Source organism: Heteronotia binoei, chromosome 16 (assembly GCF_032191835.1).
Source record: "Heteronotia binoei isolate CCM8104 ecotype False Entrance Well chromosome 16, APGP_CSIRO_Hbin_v1, whole genome shotgun sequence".
Lineage (NCBI taxonomy): Eukaryota > Metazoa > Chordata > Lepidosauria > Squamata > Gekkonidae > Heteronotia > Heteronotia binoei.
In genome coordinates this window covers 55,119,138-55,140,739 of record NC_083238.1, presented here as the reverse complement: position 1 = coordinate 55,140,739, position 21,602 = coordinate 55,119,138, and the positions used below count along the sequence as shown (strand labels likewise).

At 49.4% G+C, this 21,602-nt stretch overlaps 1 protein-coding gene across 1 annotated transcript in view; it reads left to right on the top strand.

Moving 5' to 3' along the window:
* The first annotated feature begins 813 nt into the window (after positions 1 to 813).
* The window catches only part of LOC132585257 (signal transducer and activator of transcription 4-like), a 48,534-nt gene continuing 27,745 nt past the window's right edge, over positions 814 to 21,602 (top strand). Inside the window, exons 1-9 of the mRNA XM_060257060.1 lie at positions 814 to 991; positions 2,112 to 2,197; positions 4,541 to 4,692; positions 6,805 to 6,963; positions 7,851 to 7,943; positions 13,992 to 14,051; positions 16,141 to 16,158; positions 16,271 to 16,364; positions 19,129 to 19,173. Coding sequence (XP_060113043.1) covers positions 814 to 991; positions 2,112 to 2,197; positions 4,541 to 4,692; positions 6,805 to 6,963; positions 7,851 to 7,943; positions 13,992 to 14,051; positions 16,141 to 16,158; positions 16,271 to 16,364; positions 19,129 to 19,173 — 885 coding nt within the window. The remainder of the gene's footprint in view (positions 992 to 2,111; positions 2,198 to 4,540; positions 4,693 to 6,804; positions 6,964 to 7,850; positions 7,944 to 13,991; positions 14,052 to 16,140; positions 16,159 to 16,270; positions 16,365 to 19,128; positions 19,174 to 21,602) is intronic.

Here is a 21,602-nt window from a genome sequence, read left to right as displayed (position 1 = left end):
GCCAGCCCACTTCCTGGCTCACATGGTGCAGAGAGGGGGCAGCTCCAGCTGGTGGTCTGCGGAAGAATTTCCCTTGTCTGAACCGGCCTCATCCTCTGGAGCTGTTGATCCGCACGGAGCCCACATTCAGCATTAGATGTGGGATGCAATTTCTGTCTAGGAGGTCTGCCACTCTGTGTCACACAGTGGCCAAACCCAGGTGCTGTCAGGAGGTCCACCAGTCAAGAGGAGATGGAGCAGAGGTCCATCACTGGCTATTAGTCAAAAGGTATAGATGGTATACTCTGTCTGGGGCAAGTGATGCTCTGTATTCTTGGTGCTGGGGGGGGCAACAGTGTGAGCGCTTCTGTTCCCACTGGTGGACCTCCTGACGGCACCTGGGTTATGGCCTGATTCAATGTGGATTCTCTTATGTTCTTAGGTTTGGGGCAGGGATGCTCTGTATTCTTGGTGCTTGGGTGGCAACAGTGGGAGGGCTTCTGGAGTTCTGGTCCCACTGGTGAACCTCCTGATGGCACCTGGTTTTTTGGCCACTGTGTGACACAGAGTGTTGGACTGGATGGACCATTGGCCTGATCCAACATGGCTTCTCTTATGTTCTTATGTGACCCAGAGTGTTAGACTGGATGGGCTATTGACCTGATCCAACATGGCTTTTCTCATGTTCTTATGTCTGGGGCAGTGATGCTGAATCTTCTTGGTGTATGGGGGGGAACTGTGGGAGTTGTGGCCCCACAGGTGGACCTCCTGATGGCCCCTGGGTTTTGGCCACTGTGTGACACAGGGTGTTGGATTGGATGGGCCTGATCCAACATGGCTTCTGTTTCGTTCCCTCCTGGAGTGCCCATTGCTTGGCTTAAAGCTGCATCCCTTCGCAAAGAAATAATTTTTTTAAAAAAATCTGAAATGCAGATGACCGACCAGGATGTCAAATACCTGGAAGATTTGCAAGAGGAGTTTGACTTCCGCTACAAAACAATGCAGGGCATGGGTAAGCTTTTTCCCTAAAATATTTTTGAGGAAGAATGTTGAGGTGAGTAATGTGAAGCTGAAGCAAGTGTTTGCCAGACGGCTGTGGGCAACGAGTCAGGTGATCCATCCTTTTCCAGAGGGGGGGAATGCAAGTTCCTCCTTCTTCTGGCAAGAGATGTTTCAGAGGTGGCTTGCCATCGTCTGCCTCTGCAGAGCCTTCCTTGGTGGTCTCCCATTCAAGTACCAACTGTGCTTAGCTCCCAAGATCTGAGAAGCAGAGGTGGTTGGCTGTTGCCTTCCTCTGCACAGCCTACCTTGGTGGTCCCTCATCCAAGTGCCTAGCCTGTTTAGCTTCCAAGATCTGAGAATCAGAGGTGGTTGGCCACTGCCTTCCTCTGCAGAGTCTTCCTTGGTGGTCCCTCATCCAAGGACCTATCCTGCTTAGCTTCCATGATCTGAGAATCAGAGGTGGTTGGCCATTGCCTTCCTCTGCACAGTCTTCCTTGGTGGTCCCTCATCCAAGGACCTATCCTGTTTAGCTTCCAAGATCTGAGAAGCAGAGGTGGTTGGCCATTGCCTTCCTCTGCAGAGTCTTCCTTGGTGGTCCCTCATCCAAGGACCTATCCTGCTTAGCTCCCAAGATCTGAGAAGCAGAGGTGGTTGGCTGTTGCCTTCCTCTGCACAGCCTACCTTGGTGGTCCCTCATCCAAGTGCCTAGCCTGTTTAGCTTCCAAGATCTGAGAATCAGAGGTGGTTGGCCATTGCCTTCCTCTGCAGAGCCTTCCTTGGTGGTCTCCCATCCAAGGACCTATCCTGCTTAGCTTCCAAGATCTGAGAATCAGAGGTGGTTTTCCATTGCCTTCCTCTGCAGAGTCTTCCTTGGTGGTCCCTTATCCAGGCACCAGCCCTGCTTAGCTTGTGAGACATGTCAATATGCGGCTGTACCATTCCAGCTTCCCTCCCGCTGAAGGTTTTTGCTGAGGCCTAAAGAAATCTGCGCATTCAGCACAGTAGCCACAGAATGATCTTGCAGAATTTCCCTCCCAGATAAGTTACAGTGCAACAGTGTGCTTTTGATCCGTTTGGGTTTTCCCCCCACCTGCTTTATTGACGCAGGCTTGTTTTGCTCCTCTTTCTAGAACAGAATGACAAAAACAACGTTGCTGTAAAGCAGGAGATGCTGATGTTGCAGGAAATGCTCAATACCGTAGACTTCAGGAGAAAGGTGGGTTAAGATGCTTGCCGTTCCTCCCCCTGCTGTCTCCTGTGCTGAATTAGAGGGGCACCAAGAGGCCCGGTGCTAGGGGTGCCTGCACGCCCTGTGGTCATCCCACCCCCCCCACCCCACGCGCGCCGGTGACATCACAATGACGTCACTGTCAACACCCCCCCCAACTTTGCTGAGGACTGCAGGAGAGCCAGGCGAGAGAAGTTTTGGTTTAGCTGGAACAGGGTGGCCAGATTGTGGCTCGGGAACCACACGTGGCTCTTTCACTCCATCAGCCGGCTTAGTGAAGGCATTTGTCTCTCTAAATCACTTCTCCAAATGAAGCCAGCTGGCGGAGTGAAGAATGTTTTTAAAGTTAAAGTTGCTTTCTTTTCACTTCTCCCTCACCCGTCTATTTGCCTGCCTGCCTGCCTTCCTTCCTTCCATCTTGCAGCTCTTAACCATCTGACGTTTATTCTGTGTGGCTCTTACGTTAAGCAAGTTTGGCTACCCCTGAGCTGGAAGTTCCAAAGAGCTAATAATAGCTGCACCCTGCAAAGGGGTGAAAAAGGCCCCATATTCTCCTCCTCCTGCATATGTGTTACTCGAGGCTTCCAATTTTATTCTTTGAAGCTCGGAGCCGACGTACAGCTTCATCCCAGCCTTGTGCTGTGGGTCACTCCGAGCTTTGGTCTATAAAGATCAGTTCCTCTAGACCAGGGGTGGCCAAACTTGCATAGTGTAAGAGCCGCATAGAATAAATCTCAGATGTTTGAGAGCCACAAGGCATGAACATCAGATGCTGGAGAGCCACAAGAAGGAAGGAAGGAAGCTTAGGCTTAGGGGCCATCCTTCCTGAGCGAAGACAAAAATGTGTGAGCCGGAGGCAAAAAATCTGTGAGCTAGCTCACGCTAACTCAGCTTCAAGGGCACACTAGTCATAGGGCAGCTTCCTACGTGAGATGGAAAGAGACATCCCATTCGAGGAGAGAACACTTATATCCCCTTAACAGGGATGGAATTCTAGCAGGACCTCCTTTGCCTATTAGGCCATACCCCTCTGATGTAGCCAATCCTCCACCAGCTTTCAAGGCTCTTTTTTGTAAGCTCTCAGAGGATCGGCTACATCAGGGGTGTGTAGTCTAATATGCAAAGGAGCTCCTGCTAGAATTCCACCCCTGACCCTTAGAGCGATGTAGTGTCCTCTTTCTGCCCCAAGTCCAGGCCTGCTGAGTCGCTCATTCCAATACCTAGTTTCAGGAAGCTAAATCCAGTAATATATCTCCAGAGCAGTGTTCCCTCTAAGCTGAGTTGGTGTGAGCTAGCTCACAGTTTTTCAGCCTCCAGCTCACAAATTTTTGTCTCAGCTCAGGAGAAATGGCCCCAGAGCAAACTAATTGATGCAGGAGCTCATCGCTTTAATGCCAGGAGCTCACAAAGTAGAATTTTTGCTCACAAAACGGCAGCTTAGAAGGAGCATTGGATGGAACCAAGAGAATGCATTGATGGACTTCCTTCCTTGCTAAGGAGAGCCAGTTTGGTGTAGTGGTTAAGTGTGCAGACTCTTATCTGGGAGAACCGGGTTTGATTCCCCACTCCTCCACTTGCACCTGCTAGCATGGCCTTGGGTCAGCCATAGCTCTGGCAGAGGTTGTCCTTGAAAGGGCAGCTGCTGTGAGAGCCTTCTCCAGCCCCACCCACCTCACAGGGTGTCTGTTGTGGGGGAGGGAGGGAAAGGAGATTGTGAGCCGCTCTGAGACTCTTCGGAGTGGAGGGCGGGATATAAATCCAATATCTTCATCTACCTCACAGGGTGTCTGTTGTGGGGGAGGGAGGGAAAGGAGATTGTGAGCCGCTCTGAGACTCTTCGGAGTGGAGGGCGGGATATAAATCCAATATCTTCATCTACCTCACAGGGTGTCTGTTGTGGGGGAGGAAGGTAAAGGAGATTGTGAGCTGCTCTGAGACTCTTCGGAGTGGAGGGCGGGATATAAATCCAATATCTTCTTCTATCTTCTTCTTGTCAGGCAACATACGATCGCTGGTCTGTTGTGTGATATTTTTAGGGAGGTGGTGAGCAGTGTTTCCTCTAAGCTGAGTTAGCGTGAGCCAGCTCACAGTGTTTCAGCCTCCAGCTCACACATTTTTGTCTCAGCTCCGGAAAAATCGCCCTAGAGCAAACTCATTCATGCAGGCGCTTGCCGCTTTAATGCCAGGAGCTCACAAAAATAGAATTTTAGCTCACGAGACTCCACAACTTAGAGGGAACGTTGCTCCAGAGGGGGCAAAGAAAATTAGACCACCCGTATCTCAAAGTGTTTTCGTTTCTCTTACGCGCTTCTCTCTTTTGGGGGAGGCTAGGAAGTGCTCAGTAAACTGGCCCAGGTCATCAAGGAAATGGAAGATTTGATGAAGAACACACTGGTGGAGGAATTGCTGGAATGGAAGAGGCGCCAGCAGATCGCCTGCATCGGGGGTCCTCTCCATGGTGGGCTCGACCAGCTTCAAAACTGGTAAACATTTAAAATCCCAAATGTCTTTGTTCCCTCAGACTTTTTTTTTTTTTAAAAAAACACATGAACATATGAAGATGCCTTCTACTGAATGAGATCCTGGGTCCATCAATGTCAGTCTTGTCTACTCAGACAAGGTCCCAGGCAGAGGTCTTACCCCTCACCTCCAGTCTAATCCTTTGAACTGGAGATGCTGGGGATTGAACCTGGGACCTTCTGCATGCCAAGCAGAGGCTCTACCATTGAGTCATGGCCCCTCTAAAGGTTCTTCAGGGTCTCAGGTAGAGGTCTTTCCCATCACCTCCTTGCTGGACCTTTCAACTGAAAATGCCGGGGACTGAACCTGGGACCTTCTGCATACCAAGCAGAGGCTCTAACACTGTGCCACGACTCCTCTAAAGGTTCTTCAGGGTCTCAGGTAGAGGTCTTCCCCATCACCTCCTGCCTGGACCTTTCAACTGGAGATGCTGGGGATTGAACCTGGGACCTTCTGCATGCCAAGCAGAGGCTCTACCATTGAGTCATGGCCCCTCTGCTACTGAGCCACACTATTCTACTCTGAGTTGTATTCATGGAGGATAAGTCTATCAGTAGCCAAGAAGACTGAGGGGAACCTCCCCATCCAGAGGCACTAATTGTCCGAATCCCAGAGCCAGGAGGCAACGTCGGGGAAGGCGTTGGCCCCTATGCCTGTTGTTTGCCTACCAAAGGAACTGGTTGGCCACTGTGTGAGAGAAGATGTTGGGCTAGATGGACCACTGGTCTGATCCAGCAGGGCTTTCTTATGTTCTTAGGAAGGCTTCAGCCTCTATGCCCTGTATATTTTACCCTCCAGAAAAGCTGGTTGGCCACTGTGTGAGACCAGATGCTGGTCTGATCCAGCAGGGCCCTTCTGATGTTCTTAGGAAGGCCTTGACCTCTCTGCCCTGTTGTTGGCCGCCCAGAGGAACTGGTTGGCCACTGTGTGAGACAGGATGCTGGACTAGATGGATCCTCACTGGTCTGATCCAGCAGGGCTCTTCTGAGATTCTTCTCAGGGGAAGGTCTCAGCCTCTCTGCCCTGTTGTTGGCCCTCCAGAGGAACTGGTTGGCCACTCTGTGAGACAGGAGGCTGGACCAGATGGACCCTCCCTGGTCTGATCCAGCAGGGCTCTTCTGAGGTTCTTCTCAGGAGAAGGCCCTCACCCTTTGTGCCCTGTTGTTGGTCCTCCAGAGGAACTGGTTGGCCACTGTGTGAGGCAGGATGCTGGACTAGATGGATCCTCACTGGTCTGATCCAGCAGGTCTCTTCTGATGTTCTTAGGAAGGCCTCAGCTTTTATATCCTGTTGTTGGCCCCCCAGAGGAACTGGTTGGCCACTGTGAGGCAGGATGCTGGACTAGATGGATCCTCACTGGTCTGATCCAGCAGGTCTCTTCTGATGTTCTTAGGAAGGCCTCAGCTTTTATATCCTGTTGTTGGCCCCCCAGAGGAACTGGTTGGCCACTGTGAGGCAGGATGCTGGACTACATGGACCCTCCCTGGTCTGATCCAGCAGGGATCTTCTGAGGTTCTTCTCAGGAGAAGGCCTTGGCCTTTGTGCCCTGTTGTTGGCCCTCCAGAGGAACTGGTTGGCCACTCTGTGAGACAGGATGCTGGACTAGATGGACCACTGGTCTGATCCAACAGTTCTCTTTTGACTTTCTTATACTGCTCCTTTTAACCTTTCAGAGGTTTGTCTTCCTAGCCTTTCTTTTTGTACTGGACAGGGTTTTAAATGCTAGGTTTTAGTTGATAGTTTTTATTGGTAAGCATCTCAGGCAGGTTCCTGGAGAGACAGCTTAAAATTGTTCTAAGTAAATGCAGGTAGTGGCGGGCATTAACCAGTGCTGATGGTCGGCAGAGTGATATAACCACATCTGGTTTTCTTTCTGAATTGCGTGAAACAGAGAGCTAAGGCAGATTTCTTTCGCAGTGAGAGTCCAAAACAAATTGATTGATTGATTTTTTTTTTTGCCGTTTATCTTGCAACGCATGCGCTTCCGGATTTTTATTCCAGTCCGTACGTTTGTGAGTGCACGAGAGGGAGACAGAGACTCCTGTAACCTAATCTTTCCTTTTTTATTTTCTTAGTTTCACACTGTTGGCAGAGAGCCTCTTTCAAATCAGACGGCAGCTGGAAAAGCTCGATGAGTTCTTGGTCAAACTGACTTACGAGGGGGACTCCATCCCCTTGCAAAGGCCCCACTTGCTAGAAAGAGTCAACTTTTTGCTTTACAGCCTCTTCCAAAGGTACACGAGCTATCCTGTGACGTATAATCTGACTAAACATGGCCATTTCTATTGTTCCCATCCAATGAGCTACTTAATGCAGGGGTCCATGAACCTTTTTGAGCCTGCAGGCATCTTTGGTTGTTGGCACTGCCCCAAAATGGCTTCCATGGGAGGTGGAGCCAAATGAAATACCTCCCTCCAGGGAAGAAAGAAAAACTGAAAAGGGAATGGAACCAGGGAAGAAAGAAAAACTGAAAAGGGAATGGAACCACGTACAAACTAAAGAACACCCAGTTGTTTACTAGTCATTCTGAACCTCCAATGGAAAACCCTTTCATTTGAATGAGGCTGGCCAATAACAAACCTTGCTATACTGTGACCCCGCCCTTTTTCTGAAAAGCTGGTGGGCATCAAGTACTAGTGGGCGCCGTGGTGCCTTTGAGTGCCACGCTGGGGAACTGGCTTATATCTTTCCTGTCTGAAATTTGAATTGTATATATACTTTGCCGTGCCATGACCCAGAAATCTGTTTCAGTGAGACAGAAGCCCGCTGCATATCTATCAGTGTTCCACAAAGCTGGCTTGTAGTTGGTTTTAACAACGGTGTCAGTTTGGTGTAGTGGTTAAGTGAGCGGACTCTTATCTGGGAGAACCGGGTTCGATTCCCCACTCCTCCATTTGTACCTGCTGGAATGGCCTTGGGTTAACCATAGCTATCACAGGAGTTGTCCTTGAAAGGGCAGCTGCTGTGAGAGCCCTCTCAGCCCCGCCGACCTCACAGGGTGTCTGTTGTGGGGCAGGAAGGGAAAGGCGATTGTGAGCCGCTCTGAGACTCTTCGGAGTGGAGGGCGGGATATAAATCCAAAACCTTCTTCATCTTCTTCTTCTTTCCCCTTTCACGTCAGTTCCCTTGTCGTTGAGAAACAGCCATGCATGCCCACACATCCTCAGAGGCCTTTGGTCCTTAAAACCTTGATACAGTTCACTGTTAAGCTTAGGTGAGTAAAAGATCTCTCTTGCCGTTCATGTTACCAAATGTGAGTAGAATCCTAGAAGGTGTTTCCTCGGTCGGGGGAAGCCAACGTCTTCTGTGAAGCTGTTGGTGTCCCAACAAACGAAATGGGGAGAGGGAAAGACAACGACTTGCAGGAGGTGTCTAACTTTCCCCTGTATCCTCCTCTCCATGCTATTTCTTCTTTCCCTCTTCCTGACATACCCCGTATCCTCTGCCCTTTCCTTGCCTCTTTCACTCAGCCATCCACCCAATATTTATTGTTAAAGGAAGTCCTTATTCACCCAAAGGGTGATTAACACATGGAATTCACTGCCACAGGAGGTGGCCGCGGCTGCAAGCATAGACAGCTTCAAGAGGGGATTGGATCACCATATGGAGCAGAGGTCCATCAGTAGCTATTAGCCACAGCGTATCATTGGAACTCTCTGTCTGGGGCAGTGATGCTCTGTATTCTTGGTGCTTGGGGGGGCAACAAAGGGAGGGCTTCCAGTGTCCTGGCTCCACTGATGGATCTCCTGATGGCACCTGGGTATTTTTGGCCACTGTGTAACACAGAGTGTTGGACTGGCTGAGCCGTTGCCTGATTCAGCATGGCTTCTCTTATGTTCTTATGCCTGGGGCAGTGATGCTCTGTCTTCTTGATGCTTGGGGTGGGGAGCAGTGGGAGGGCTTCTAGTGTCCTGGCCCCGCTGGTGGACCTCCTGATGGCACTTGAGGGTTTTTTTGCCACTGTGTGACACAGAATGTTGGACTGGATGGGCCATTGGTGTGATCCAACATGGCTTCTCTTATGTATGGGGCAATGATGCTCTGTATTCTTGGTGCTTGTGGGGGGGCAGCAGTGGGAAGACTTCTAGTGTGCTGGCCCCACTGATGAACCTCCTGATGGCCCCTGGGTTTTTGGCCACTGTGTGACACAGAGTGTTGGACTGGATGGGCCATTGTCCTGATCCAACATGGCTTCTCTTATGGTCTTATGTTTGGGGCAGTGATGCTCTGTATTTTTGGTGCTTGGTGGGGGGAGCAGTGGGGGGACTTCTAGTGTCCTGGCCCCACTGATGGATCTCCTGATGGCGCCTGTGTATTTTTGGCCACTGTGTAACACAGAGTGTTGGACTGGCCTGATCCAACATGGCTTTTCTTATGTTCTTATTTATTTATTTTTTATTTATTCATTTGGTCGATGTATATTTTACGATCACAGTCATATTATGATCACAGTCGTAATAAAACAATCAAAACACAGTATAACTCAATAATATACCAATAATATACAAGAAATATACATAGGTGGGCAGGCACATATTTCAGATAAAACAGATATTCCGGCTCGTTGTAATTTCATAGCCCATTGTGGGGGAGGGTAACAGATGGTATAAGCAGTAGAATGAAGGGACGTCTGCCTGCCTCAACCGAAGGCCTGGCGAAACAGCACCGTCTTGCAGGCCCTACGAAATGGAAGTAAATCCGGTAGGGCCCGGATCTCCACAGGGAGCTGATTCTACCAGGCCGGGGCCAGGGCTGAAAAAGCCCTGTCCCTGGTTGAGGCAAGCCAGACGTCCCTAGGGCCGGGGATGGCCAGAAGGTATTGGTTGGCCGATCGCAACTAGTCTTCGGGGCTCGTATGGGGACAGGCAGTCCCACAAGTGTGTTGGCCCCAGGCTGCGTAAGGCTTTAAAGGTCAATACCAAAACCTTGAAGTGGATTTGGTACTCAGTCGGTAACCAGTGCAATGTGCACAGCATTGGCCAACTGCCTGCCCGTAAAGGCAGTCCAGTTACTAGCCGTGAAGCCGCATTTTGCACCAGTTGGAGTTTCCGAATCAGCCCCAAAGGCAAGCCTGCGTAAAGCGAGTTACAGTAGTCCAATCTGGAAGAGACCATTGCATGGATCGCTGTAGCTAAGTCATGGGGGATCAGATAGGACGCTAGCTGTTTGACCTGCTGAAGATGATGAAATGCAGATCACGCAACTGCTGTGACCTGGGCCTCCATGGAAAGGAAGACATCCAGTGTCATGCCCAGACTCCTCACTTTCTTGGATGGCACAAGAGGAGCACCATCCAGGGTGGGGAGACGAATGTACAGGACCTCCGTCTTAGCTGGATTAAGCTTCAGCCAGCTTAACTGCAACCATCCAGCCACAGCTTCTAGCGCCCTGGTCAGATGTTCCGGCTCAGGTACAGGACCTCTGTCTTAGCTGAATTAAGCTTCAGCCAGCTTAACTGCAACCATCCAGTCACAGCTTCTAACGCCCTGGTCAGATGTTCCGGGGTGGTGTCTGCTTGGCCGTCCATCAGCAGATGGAGCTGGGTGTTATCTGCATACTGGTGACAACCCAGCCCAAAACCTCGGGCAGTCTGGGCAAGGGGGCGCATATAGATGTTAAACATCATTGGCGAGAGAATAGCTCCCTGCGGCACACCACATTCGAGTGAGTGCCGCAGAGAGATCTGCTCACCAATTGCCACCCTTTGTCCCCGATCACGGAGAAAAGAGGAGAATCACTGTAAGGCTTCCCCCTGAACTCCTATATCGGCAAGGCAGTGGGTCATTAGATCGTAATCGACCGTGTCAAATGCTGCCGAAAGATCTAACAGTAATAACAGCGCTGACCCGCCTTGATCCAGATGCCTTCTTAGGTCATCAGTGAGGGCAACCAAAGCAGTCTCCGTCCCATGGCCAGGACGAAAGCCAGACTGGAAGGGATCAAGGGTAGAGGTATCCTCCAGGTAAGCTTAGAACTGCTCTGCCACCATTTTCTCAGTTACCTTACCTAGGAATGGTAGATTTGACACTGGGCGGTAATTGGCCAGGATCATCAGGCCCAAAGATGGCTTTTTAAAAAGCGGACGAACCACTGCCTCTTTAAGTTTAGCTGGAAAAGTCCCTTTTTTCAGAGATAAGTTAACAATGTCAGTTAAAGGACCTTGGATACCCTCGCCACCTGCTTTAAGAAGCCAGGATGGACAGGGCAAGTGGGCAAGTGGTCGGCTTCACTGCAGCCAAGATCCTGTCCACATCTTTCCAAGAAAGACGGATGAAGTGGTCCAACATGGGTCCAGAGGACGGACAACGGGCTTCCAGTTCCCGTACTGTATCAACTGTGGCTGGAAGAGCCTGGTGGAGAGTCAAGATCTTGTCAGCAAAGTAGGTCGCAAAAGCCTCACAGCCTATATCCAATTCCCTAGCTTTTAGATTGCCTGTAGGCGCTGTAGTTAATGAACGAATTATCCTAGATAATTGGCTGCGAACGAATTATCCTAGATAATTAATGAACGAATTATCCTAGATAATTGGCCACAAACGAATTATCCTAGATAATTAATGAATGAATTATCCTAGATAATTGGCCGCGAATTCGCTTACGCAATGGAAGCCACAAAGAATTCCTTCTTAGTGGATTTCACTGCCTTCTCATAGGTCTTCATAAATGCTCTATAAGAAGTTCTAGACCCTTTGTCATGAGACCTCCGCCACACTCGCTCTAGCCGTCTAAATTGCCGCTTCATCCTCTTCAGCTCCAGGGTATACCATGGAGCTGATTTAGTACGGCAACGAAGAGAGCGCTGGAGGGCAATGTCGTCAATGGCCGCAGAGAACCAGGAATACCAGTCCTCTACTAGCTTATCTAACGACCTACCAGGGGGCATCAGATCCCGCAGAGCCTCTTGAAGCCACTCTGGGTCCAATTGGCTCCACGGTGAGCATAAATCTGCTTGCCGCCCAGACAGGAGGAGGGCTGCAAGTCCAGTCGGACTTTCAGGGCATAATGATCTGACCATGGAACTGTGTCAACAGCTATCAGATCAGGTGTTATCCCAGCCCCAAAGATCAAGTCCAGCGTGTGACCAGCCTGGTGAGTGGAGGTCGATATAATCTGGCTGAGTCCCAGTGTCTCCATGGAGGACACTAGGTCCTGCGCCTGCAAAGACACTGCATCTTCAACATGGACATTGAAATCCCCCAGGACCGATAGCCTGGGGAAGTCCTGCGCCCAGGTCGACGCATCGTCCAGCAGGGCAGGCAGGCTCTCCGGGGATGTGCTAGGCAAACTCTCCTCAGCCTCCCACACCAGACCGACACATTCAATGCCGACTATGTTTGGGGCAGGGAGTGCCCTGAAAGAGAAAGATTCACGAATGAGCATTGCAACCCCCCCACCCTCCCACCCCACCTGGTCGTCCGAGACTGATGAAGGACCGATAACTCAGGTGGGGCAAGTTGATTCAGGGTGACAGTCTCGCCCTCCTACACCCAGGTCTCAATCACACATGCCAGGTCTATCCGTTGCTCCATGAAGTACTCTCGTAAAATATAGGTCTTGTTGTTGATAGACCTGGCATTAATCAACATCAATGTTGGAGCTGGGTAAATTGTCCTAGTCCCACAACTGACATACTGAGGGATGGGACATAGGTGGGAAGAGGTTCGAGCATTCCTGCATCTCTGGCCTCTTCCAAAACACTGAGACCTAGTCCCACCACCATATCTGTCCCGCCCCCACACGACCGGAATCCCCGACCAAGACATAACCCTCCCCACACAGTGCTATCGGGCCGAGATGGTCCAGCTAGCATGTGCTCGTTGTACAACACTCTACGCACTCTTAACAACTTGATTCCAATAGCCACTAATTAACTAACCTAATCTAACATTTCTATATTAAATTGACCCTACTACTGATTACAACCCTTAGCCGATTAATTCCAAATTTTAATCAATATCCACCCCTAAATCAACCCAAAACAAATCAATCCACCCCAATTTAATCTACCCAATGAACTAGCTAAAAAACTGATTCAAAATAGTAGCACTTATAAGATTCAATTTAAATAAATCTAATTTCACTAATTAATTATATCCCTCCCTCAATTTACCATAAAAGTTTAAAAGCTTACAAACAGGAATACAATCATTAGGGTTTGTAGAATCTTTCGGGCTCAAGTGCCGTGTTCTATTGGAGAAAGTTTTCCTTCCAGACGTTTCATTCTCATCTGCAGAGAACATCCTCAGTGGCGTTGCAGCCGGAGCAGGCGCTCTGACCTTCTTGGCTGCTGTGCATTGAGTGGGCCCACTCAATGCACAGTAGCCCACTCAATGCACAGCAGCCAAGAAGGTCAGAGCGCCTGCTCCGGCTGCAACGCCACTGAGGATGTTCTCTGCAGCTGAGAACGAAACGTCTGGAAGGAAAACTTTCTCCAGTAGAACACGGCACTTGAGCCTGAAAGATTCTACAAACCCTAATGATGTTACCAGCCGTAAAAACCTGAAATCTTTGAGGAATACAATCAATCAGTGTTAAAACAAAATTCCAATGGCTCTATAGGATCCAACCCAGAAAACATTAAAGTGCTAGAGGAAAGTGTCAGGTGCTAAAATAACCCACTTAAAGTGCAGCGAGTGCAGGATAAGTTCATCTCAAAGCAGCAGTTCTCTTCTGCTTCGGAACCTACCAGGCAGACAGCTGAGCCTCTACAGTTGCCCAGCGTGGATCTCACAGCTGATAACCACCATTTAGTTCCTAAGCCAGTCCAGGTAGATCTGGGGGCAGTAATTCCCTCAGCATCTCTTGGCTGTGCCGTCCGGAAATAACAAAAGGAGACCGAAAAGCAGCCTGTTAACATTGCAAGCAGCAGCTGCGGCTGGTGTCGCTTGGGCTCGTCCGGCAGATCACATGTAGTTCCTGAGCCACAGTTTGGCCATCCCTGGCCTAGACAATTACAAGCCCTCACCTGGATGACCCAGGCTAGCCTGATCTCTTCAGATCTCATAAGCTAAGTGGAGTCAACCCTGGTTAGTATCTGGATGGGAAACCACCGAGGAAGTCCAGGGTTGTAGCACAGAAGCAGGCAATGGGAAACCACCTCTGAAATTCTCTTGCCTTGAAAACTCCATGGGTTTGCTGGCATTTTCCACCACCAGGCAATTGCAGCAGCGGGGGGGGGGGGGGGGGGGGGGGGGTGGTTTGCTAGTAAAAGTATTTGCTTCTTTATACCGAGCCTGAACTTTTGCTCTGTGTTTCCTCCTAGGCTGCTGATTAAATTGCCGGAGCTGAATTATCAGATCAAAGTGAAAGCCACTGTGGACAAGTAGGTGCCGTTTCTTTGAGCAGTTGTAACAGTTCATGCAATCTTCTAGCATCATCTCGAGAATGTGTGACACCGGTAGCCAGGCCCGTTTTCAGTTCTACAAAAACAGGAAGAGCTGAGACTTATTTTATTGAGTCATCAGAGTGAGACACGGATAGCTCTCACTGTAATTCAGGTGGATAGATTCAGGCGGGCAGCGACGTTGGTCTGAAGCAGTAGAAAAAAGCAGGAGGCAAGTTGCACCTTTAAGACCAACCAAGTTTTATTCAGAATGTAAGCTTTTGTGTGCTTAAAAGCACACTTCATCGGACAATAGGATGGAATGGCAAGCAGTCCTAAATATTGGGTGTTTTTACACTGACAGTTTGTGACTCTCTATCACAGCATTGGAAATTCACCTTTTACATTACCTAACGTTCTTGCCCGAAGCATCTACATTTGTTTCGGTGAGATGAGTTGGCGCTGCTGCTGCTGCTGCAACATTTTTCTCGAAACTAGTTTTGATCCGGTCTTTTCTCTTCAGGCGTTTCAAACTTGTATTGTACAAGTTTTCATGCGTTTTAAAAGACTCCTCCAAAAGCCACAAGGTGCAATAATTTGCATGAGAACTGACAGCACTTGAAATTTTTACATATCATTGCTTGCCTCATCTTGTAATTTAAATGTGTATTGTTTTTGCAGTGTTGACACGATTTCCAAGCAATCGTATACATTTAACTAAGCACTGGTATTCCGGCTGCCCTCTGATCAGAGACCCCCCACCCCCCAAAAAAAATTGAAATGCTTTCGGCAGGAAATATAGAAGTTTGGCTATGCAAAATGAGCAGAGCAAATCCCCCAATGTAAAAGGAAAATAATTAAAGTGGAACGGTGGCCGGCGATTTGAAAACTCTAAAACTCTGGATCAAACTGAATGTAAAAACACCCATAGAGAAAGTGGGCAGTGAGTTAGTGTGCAGAGTCATGGAAATGTTTTTTAGCAGATTAAAAGAATCACAAATTGGGATCTGGCGATTTGTTAGTTAATGTTAACTGGGCTGAAACAACAACCATTAAGTTGGAATAGCAGATCGGTGTCCATGCACTAAACCCATTGCGTATCCTGGGTGTGAAGTGCAATAAATGAGAGTGTGTTGTGATGTTAGCTCTGCGTTAAAATGAGGGCATAGGTTTCTCAGAGGTTTGACTTACAAAAGAATACATAAAAATACAGTGGGATCTCATTACATATACTAACCCGTCTTCCATTATTTTTTAATGTATTCTTTTTTCTAATAGCAAACTAGAAATATGTTTATATGTGTGTTACATCTTTAAAAGCAGCCCGGTGGCGCAGAGTGGTAAAGCAGCAGTACTTGCAGTACTGTGGTCTGAACTCTCTGTTCATGACCTGAGTTCGATTCCGGCGGAAGCTGGATTCAGGTAGCCGGCCCAAGGTTGACTCAGCCTTCCCTCCTTCCAAGGCTGGTCAAAGGAGTCCCCAGCTTGCTGGGGGGAAAGCGTAGATGACTGGGGAAGGCAATGGCAAACCACCCCGTAAAAAAGTCTGCCGTGAAAACGCCGTGATGCGACGTCACCCCAGAGTCGGAAACGACTGGTGCTTGCACAGGGGACCTTTCCTTTCCTTTTCCCTACATGTTTGAATCAAACCTCTGAGAAATCCATCGGATTTCGGCGAGTTGCAGCCCTGGGGCAGATAGTGTGAAATTCAGTGGAAGCCCCACTGAGAAGAGGAGCATGAGAGTGGCGTACAGCTAGTGGGAAATTGGTCTGGATGTCTGGCTCAAGGTCACCCAGCAAACGTCCATGGCAGAGTGGGCCCCGGGGGTCTAGCCTGACACTCAGCTCAATCCTTTCACCACACTGGCCGTTCCCGCAGAAATCCGCGTCAACCGGTTCTGCCAACACCTCGTTGACGCCTCTCCATAAACCAGAAATACCCCCGTTGACGTGGGTTTTCTTTAATCTCTCGTTATTCTCCTGTTGAACGAGCAGTCTCTGAAATAGGGAGGCGTCGTTGCATTAGGCATTCCGCATTACAAAGAGTTAACGCGGTGCGTTTCTTGTGTTCTTTTCTTCTTTGACCCAGGAATGTTTCTACGATAAGGTAAGGAAATTTAAATGGGGGTGGGGAGGGGACAGCTTTAATTTAAATGTTGGGACGTCTTCCCCACGTTCCCGCACTCCTGCGACGTGTCTTGTCGTACCCTGTCTTCCAGCAGCCGTAGGTTCGTCCTTTGTGGCACCCACGTCAAAGCGATGGCCATGGACGAATCGGCAAACGGGAGTCTCTCTGTGGAATTCCGACATTTGGTAAGGCGGTGTCAGGGCCGGATTAACAATTAGGCCAAGTAGGCACTGGCTTAGGAGACCCGGGCTGGTTTTGTCCCCCTGGTTTTGTCCCTGATTGCAGCCCTCCCAGCCTGCACAAGCAGCCAGCAACTGAGCTGCTCTTTGCCCAACTTACCTGGTGCGGCTGCTGCTGGCGTCGCCTCCAAGTTTGCCTCTCTCTGCAGCTTTGGCAAAGGGGTTTTTGAGAAGAAGAAGATGATGATATTGGATTTATATCCCACCCTCCACTCCGAAGAGTCTCAGAGCGGCTCACAATCTCCTTTCCCTTCCTCCCCCACAACAGACACCCTGTGAGGTAGATGAAGATACTGGATTTATATCCCACCCTCCACTCTGAAGAGTCTCAGAGCGGCTCACAATCTCCTTTCCCTTTCTCCCCCACAACAGACACCCTGTGAGGTAGATGAAGATACTGGATTTATATCCCACCCTCCACTCCGAAGAGTCTCAGAGCGGCTCACAATCTCCTTTACCTTCCTCCCCCACAACAGACACCCTGTGAGGTAGATGAAGATACTGGATTTATATCCCACCCTCCACTCCGAAGAGTCTCAGAGCGGCTCACAATCTCCTTTACCTTCCTCTCCCACAACAGACACCCTGTGAGGTAGATGAAGATACTGGATTTATATCCCACTCTCCACTCTGAAGAGTCTCAGAGAGGCTCACAGTCTCCTTTCTCTTCCTCCTCCACAACAGACACTCTGTGAGGTGGGTGGGCTGAGAGGGCTCTCACAGCAGCTGCCCTTTCAAGGACAACCTCTGCCAGAGCTATGGCTGACCCAAGGCCATACTAGCAGGTGCAAGTGGAGGAGTGGGGAATCAAACCCGGTTCTCCCAGATAAGAGTCCGCACACTTAACCACTACACCAAACTGGCTCTCAAGAGAGCCGCAAGACACGAACGTCAGATGTTTGAGAGCCACAAGATGGGATGCAGGCTGGCCAATAGATGGCAGGAGGGAGGGAGAGAGAGAGGCGGAAAGAAAGCAACTTTCAATGCATTCTCTGCACCACCAGCTGGCTTGGCTTGGAGAAGTGATTTAAAGAGACAAATGCCTTCTCCCCAGCGGGCCAATGGAGTGGAAGGGGCTGCAAGAGTCACACAAGGTGCCTGCAGGATGCAGCAAGACGGTGGGGTGGCCACTCCAACTCTGAGATAATTTGCGAGGGGCATCCCGAGATTTTGACTGCCTAGGGGCCTCTGCAGGGTTTAATCCGGCCCTGGGCGGTGTTTTTATTAATTATGATGGTGCAGACCAGGGCTTTTTTTTGTAACAGGAACTCCTTTGCATATTAGGCCACACACCTCCTGACGTAGCCAGTCCTCCAAGAGCTTGCATTAGGCCCTGTAAGAAGAACCCTGTAAAGCTTTTGGAGGATTGGCTACATCAGGGGGGCGTGGCCTAATAAGCAAAGAAGTTCCTGTTGCAGAAAAAGCCCTGATGCCGACGATTTCAGAGGGAGCTGTGTTCTTGTTTGGTGTAGCGGTTAAATGCGTGGACTCTTATCTGGGAGAAGCTGTCTCAAACAGTGTCTCAAACAGTGGCCAACCAACAACGGGGCAGAGAAGCCGAGGCCGACCCTGATGTTGCCATCTGGCACTGGGATTCAGAGGATGAGTGCCTCAGAATGTGGAGGTTCCCCTCAGTCACCAGGGCTAGTAGCCATTGACAGACTTTATCCTCCATGAAACTATCTAACCCCCCTTTAAAGCTATCTATTCCTGTGGCCATCGCCACATCCTCTGGCTGCTAGTAGCCACTGACAGACTTTATCCTCCGCGAATCGATCAAATCCTCTTTTAGAGTTGCTTCTTCCTGGGCGATCACGACCTCCTCTAGCAGCAAATCCCGCATTTATCAGGGCTTTTTTTGTCGCAGGAACTCCTTTGCATATTAGGCCAGTCCGGACTGTCAAAAACTCCCGTCACCTAAGAGGACACAAGGTCTTTGTTTCGTTCCGCAATAAACACGAGGACTTTATGAAGTGTGGCTAGAGCAGGGGTGGGGGACCTTTTTTTTTTTTCCTGCCAAGGGCCATATGGATATTTATAACATCATTAGCGGGCCATAAAAATTATCAACTTAAAAAACAGGGCTCCACCGAGGGAGAACAATTCAGGCCAGCAAAATTAATGCAAATAATTGTTTTTTTCTATTTGAAGTCATGTGGGGAGAGCCTAATCTGGCACGCACACGCAAACACACACACACGGCCCACCGCCCTAGGCAAATGCAGAGGTCCAGGGCTTTATTGTAGAAAAAGCCCAGCAGGAATTCAGTAGCATATTAGACCACATTCCCTAATAGTAGCATATTAGGTCACACACTCATTAGCATATTAGGCCACACCCTCTGGGATAATCAAGTACAAACTGAACGGTGACAGTAACTTTTCCAGGCCCTGCAGCAATTCTGGCCGGCCAGCCAGGCCCCGGGGAGACTGCCGCACAGTACATCTGGGCCCTGTGATCCCTGCCTGGCCCTGGGGAGGCTGCTGCACAGCACAGCTGGGCCCCACGATCCTCGCTGGCCAGCCAGGCCCCAGGGGGGCTGCCACATGGCTCAGTTCGGCCCAGCAATCCCCGAGGGCCACACCAAGTGACCTCGAGGGCCGCATACGGCCCTCGGGACGGAGGTTCCCCACCCCTGGGCTAGAGCGCCACTCAGTCAGTGCGCCCTTTTCAACCTGCTAATCTTGGTTTTAATCTCCCATCTTCTCAGCAACCGAAAGAGATGAAGTCGTGTGCTGGAAACAAGGGATTTGAGGTAAGAAGAAACATCTCTGTGGATTGGGATTGCCGTTGTGGTATGCCACGCCTAATTAAAATTTCAGCATTTGGAATTATTTCCCTGTATGGATGAACTCCCAAACCTGGGTCAAAACATTTTAATTTTGTGGGTAAAATATAGGAAACTGAAACCCAGTTAAGGGCTTTTTTTGTAGCAGGAACTCCTTTGCCTATTAAGCCACACACCCCTGACATAGCCAATCCTCCTGGAGTTTATAGTAGGCCCTGTACGAAGAGCCCTGTAAGCTCTTGGAGGATTGGCTACTTCAGCGGGGGTGGGGCCTAATAGGCAAAGGAGCTCCTGCTTAAAAAAAAAAAGTCCTGGTTAGATAATCTGTTTCTTAAATAAACTAAAAGTAGCACAGGGTCTATACTCAAGAGTAATACTCGTAGGGTGTTTTTACATTGGCAGTTTTTGACTCTCTATCACCGCACTGGAAACTCACCTTTTACATTACCTAACGTTCTCACAACCGTTTGCATCGTTGCAGCCCAAAGCAACTACATTTGTTTCGGTGAGATGAGTTTCTGGCGCTGTTGTTGCAACATTTTTCTCCAAACTAGTTTTGATCCGGTCATTTCTCTACAGGCGTTTCAAACTCGTATTGTAGAAGTTTTCGTGCGTTTTAAAAGACTCCTCCAAAAGCCAACACAAGGTGCAGTCATTTGCATGAGAACTGACAGCACTTGAAATTTTTACATATCATTGCTTGCCTCATCTTGTAATTTGAATTAGCATTGTTTTTGCAGTGTTGACACTGCAATCGCATACATTTAACTAAGCACTGGTATTCCGGCTGCCCTCTGATCAGAGACACCCCCCCCCCCACCCAATTGAAATGCTTTCAGCAGGAAATATAGAAGTTTGGCTACGCAAAATGAGCAGAGCAAGTCCACCAATGTAAAAGGGAAATAATTCAAGGGGAACGGCGGCAGGCGATTTGAAGACTCTGAAACTCTGGATCAAACTGAATGTAAAAACACCGTGGTTTCCTTCCCACTGATAAAAACAAGATGGGCAGCCATGTTTGTCTGCACCGGTAGAAAAGAGCGAGAGTCCAGAAGCACCTTAAAAACTAACAAAACTTGTGGCAGGGCAGCAGCTTTTGGGAGTCCTCGCTCACTTCTTCAGATACCTGAAGATGTGTGTAGTGACTCACAAAAGCTCATCGTCAGGGTGCTCTTGGATGGTGACTCTTTTCTACTTCGCACTGATGTGAAAGTGAGAATTAGCTCTGGGACTCCCCCTTCTGGTTAAGTCATTTTATGGCACATGAAACCCGCAAGGCAAAAATGCATAGCAGTATCTGCGGGGTGGGGTGGGGGGGGTGCATCTGTATTTGAAATGAATGTGTAATGAAGCTGCCTTACACTGAATTAGACCCTCATTCCTTCAAGGTCAGTCTTGTCTAGTCAGGCTGGAAGCAGCTTTCCAGGGAGGGACGGTGGCTCAGTGGTAGAGCATCTGCTTGGTAAGCAGAAGGCCCCAGGTTCAATCCCTGGCATCTCCAACTAAAAAGGGTCCAGGCAAGTAGGCGTGAAAAACCTCAGCTTGAGACCCTGGAGAGCAGGGGAGGGATGGTGGCTCAGTGGTAGAGCATCTGCTTGGTAAGCAGAAGGTCCAGGTTCAATCCCCGGCATCTCCAACTAAAAAGGGCCCAGGTAAGTAGGCGTGAAAAACCTTAGCTTGAGACCCTGGAGAGCCGCTGCCAGTCTCAGTAGACAATGCTGACTTCAATGGACCGAGGGTCTGATTCACTATAAGGCAGCTTCATATGTTCATATGTTCAGGGTCTCAGATTGAGGTCTTTCCCATCACCTCCTGCCTGGTCCTTTGAACTGGAGATGGCGGGGATTGATCCTGGAACCTTCTGCATGCCAAGCAGGTGCTCTACCATTGAGCCACAGCCCCTCCCAGCGATTGGTCCATCAAGAATCAGTATTGCCTACTCTGACCGGCAGCAGGTCTCTAAGGTCTGAGGGAGAGGTCTTTCCCATCACCTGCTGCCTAGTCTTTTCAACTGGGGATTGAACCTGGGACCTTCTGCATGCTGAGCAGGTGCTCTATCATTGAACCACAGCCCCTCCCCACTGTTAGAATCATAGAATTGGAAGGGACCTCCAGGGTCATCTAGTCTAACCCCCTGCACAATGCAGGAAACCCACAAATACCTCCCCCTAAATTCACAGAATCTTCATCGCTGTCAGATGGCCATCTAGCCTCTGTTTAAAAACCTCCAAGGAAGGAGAGCCCACCACCTCCCAAGGAAGCCTGTTCCACTGAGGAACCGCTCTAATGGTCAGGAAGTTCTTCCTAATGTTGAGCCGGAAACTCTTCTGATTTAATTTCAACCCATTGGTTCTGGTCCTACCTTCCGGGGCCACAGAAAACAATTGCACCCCATC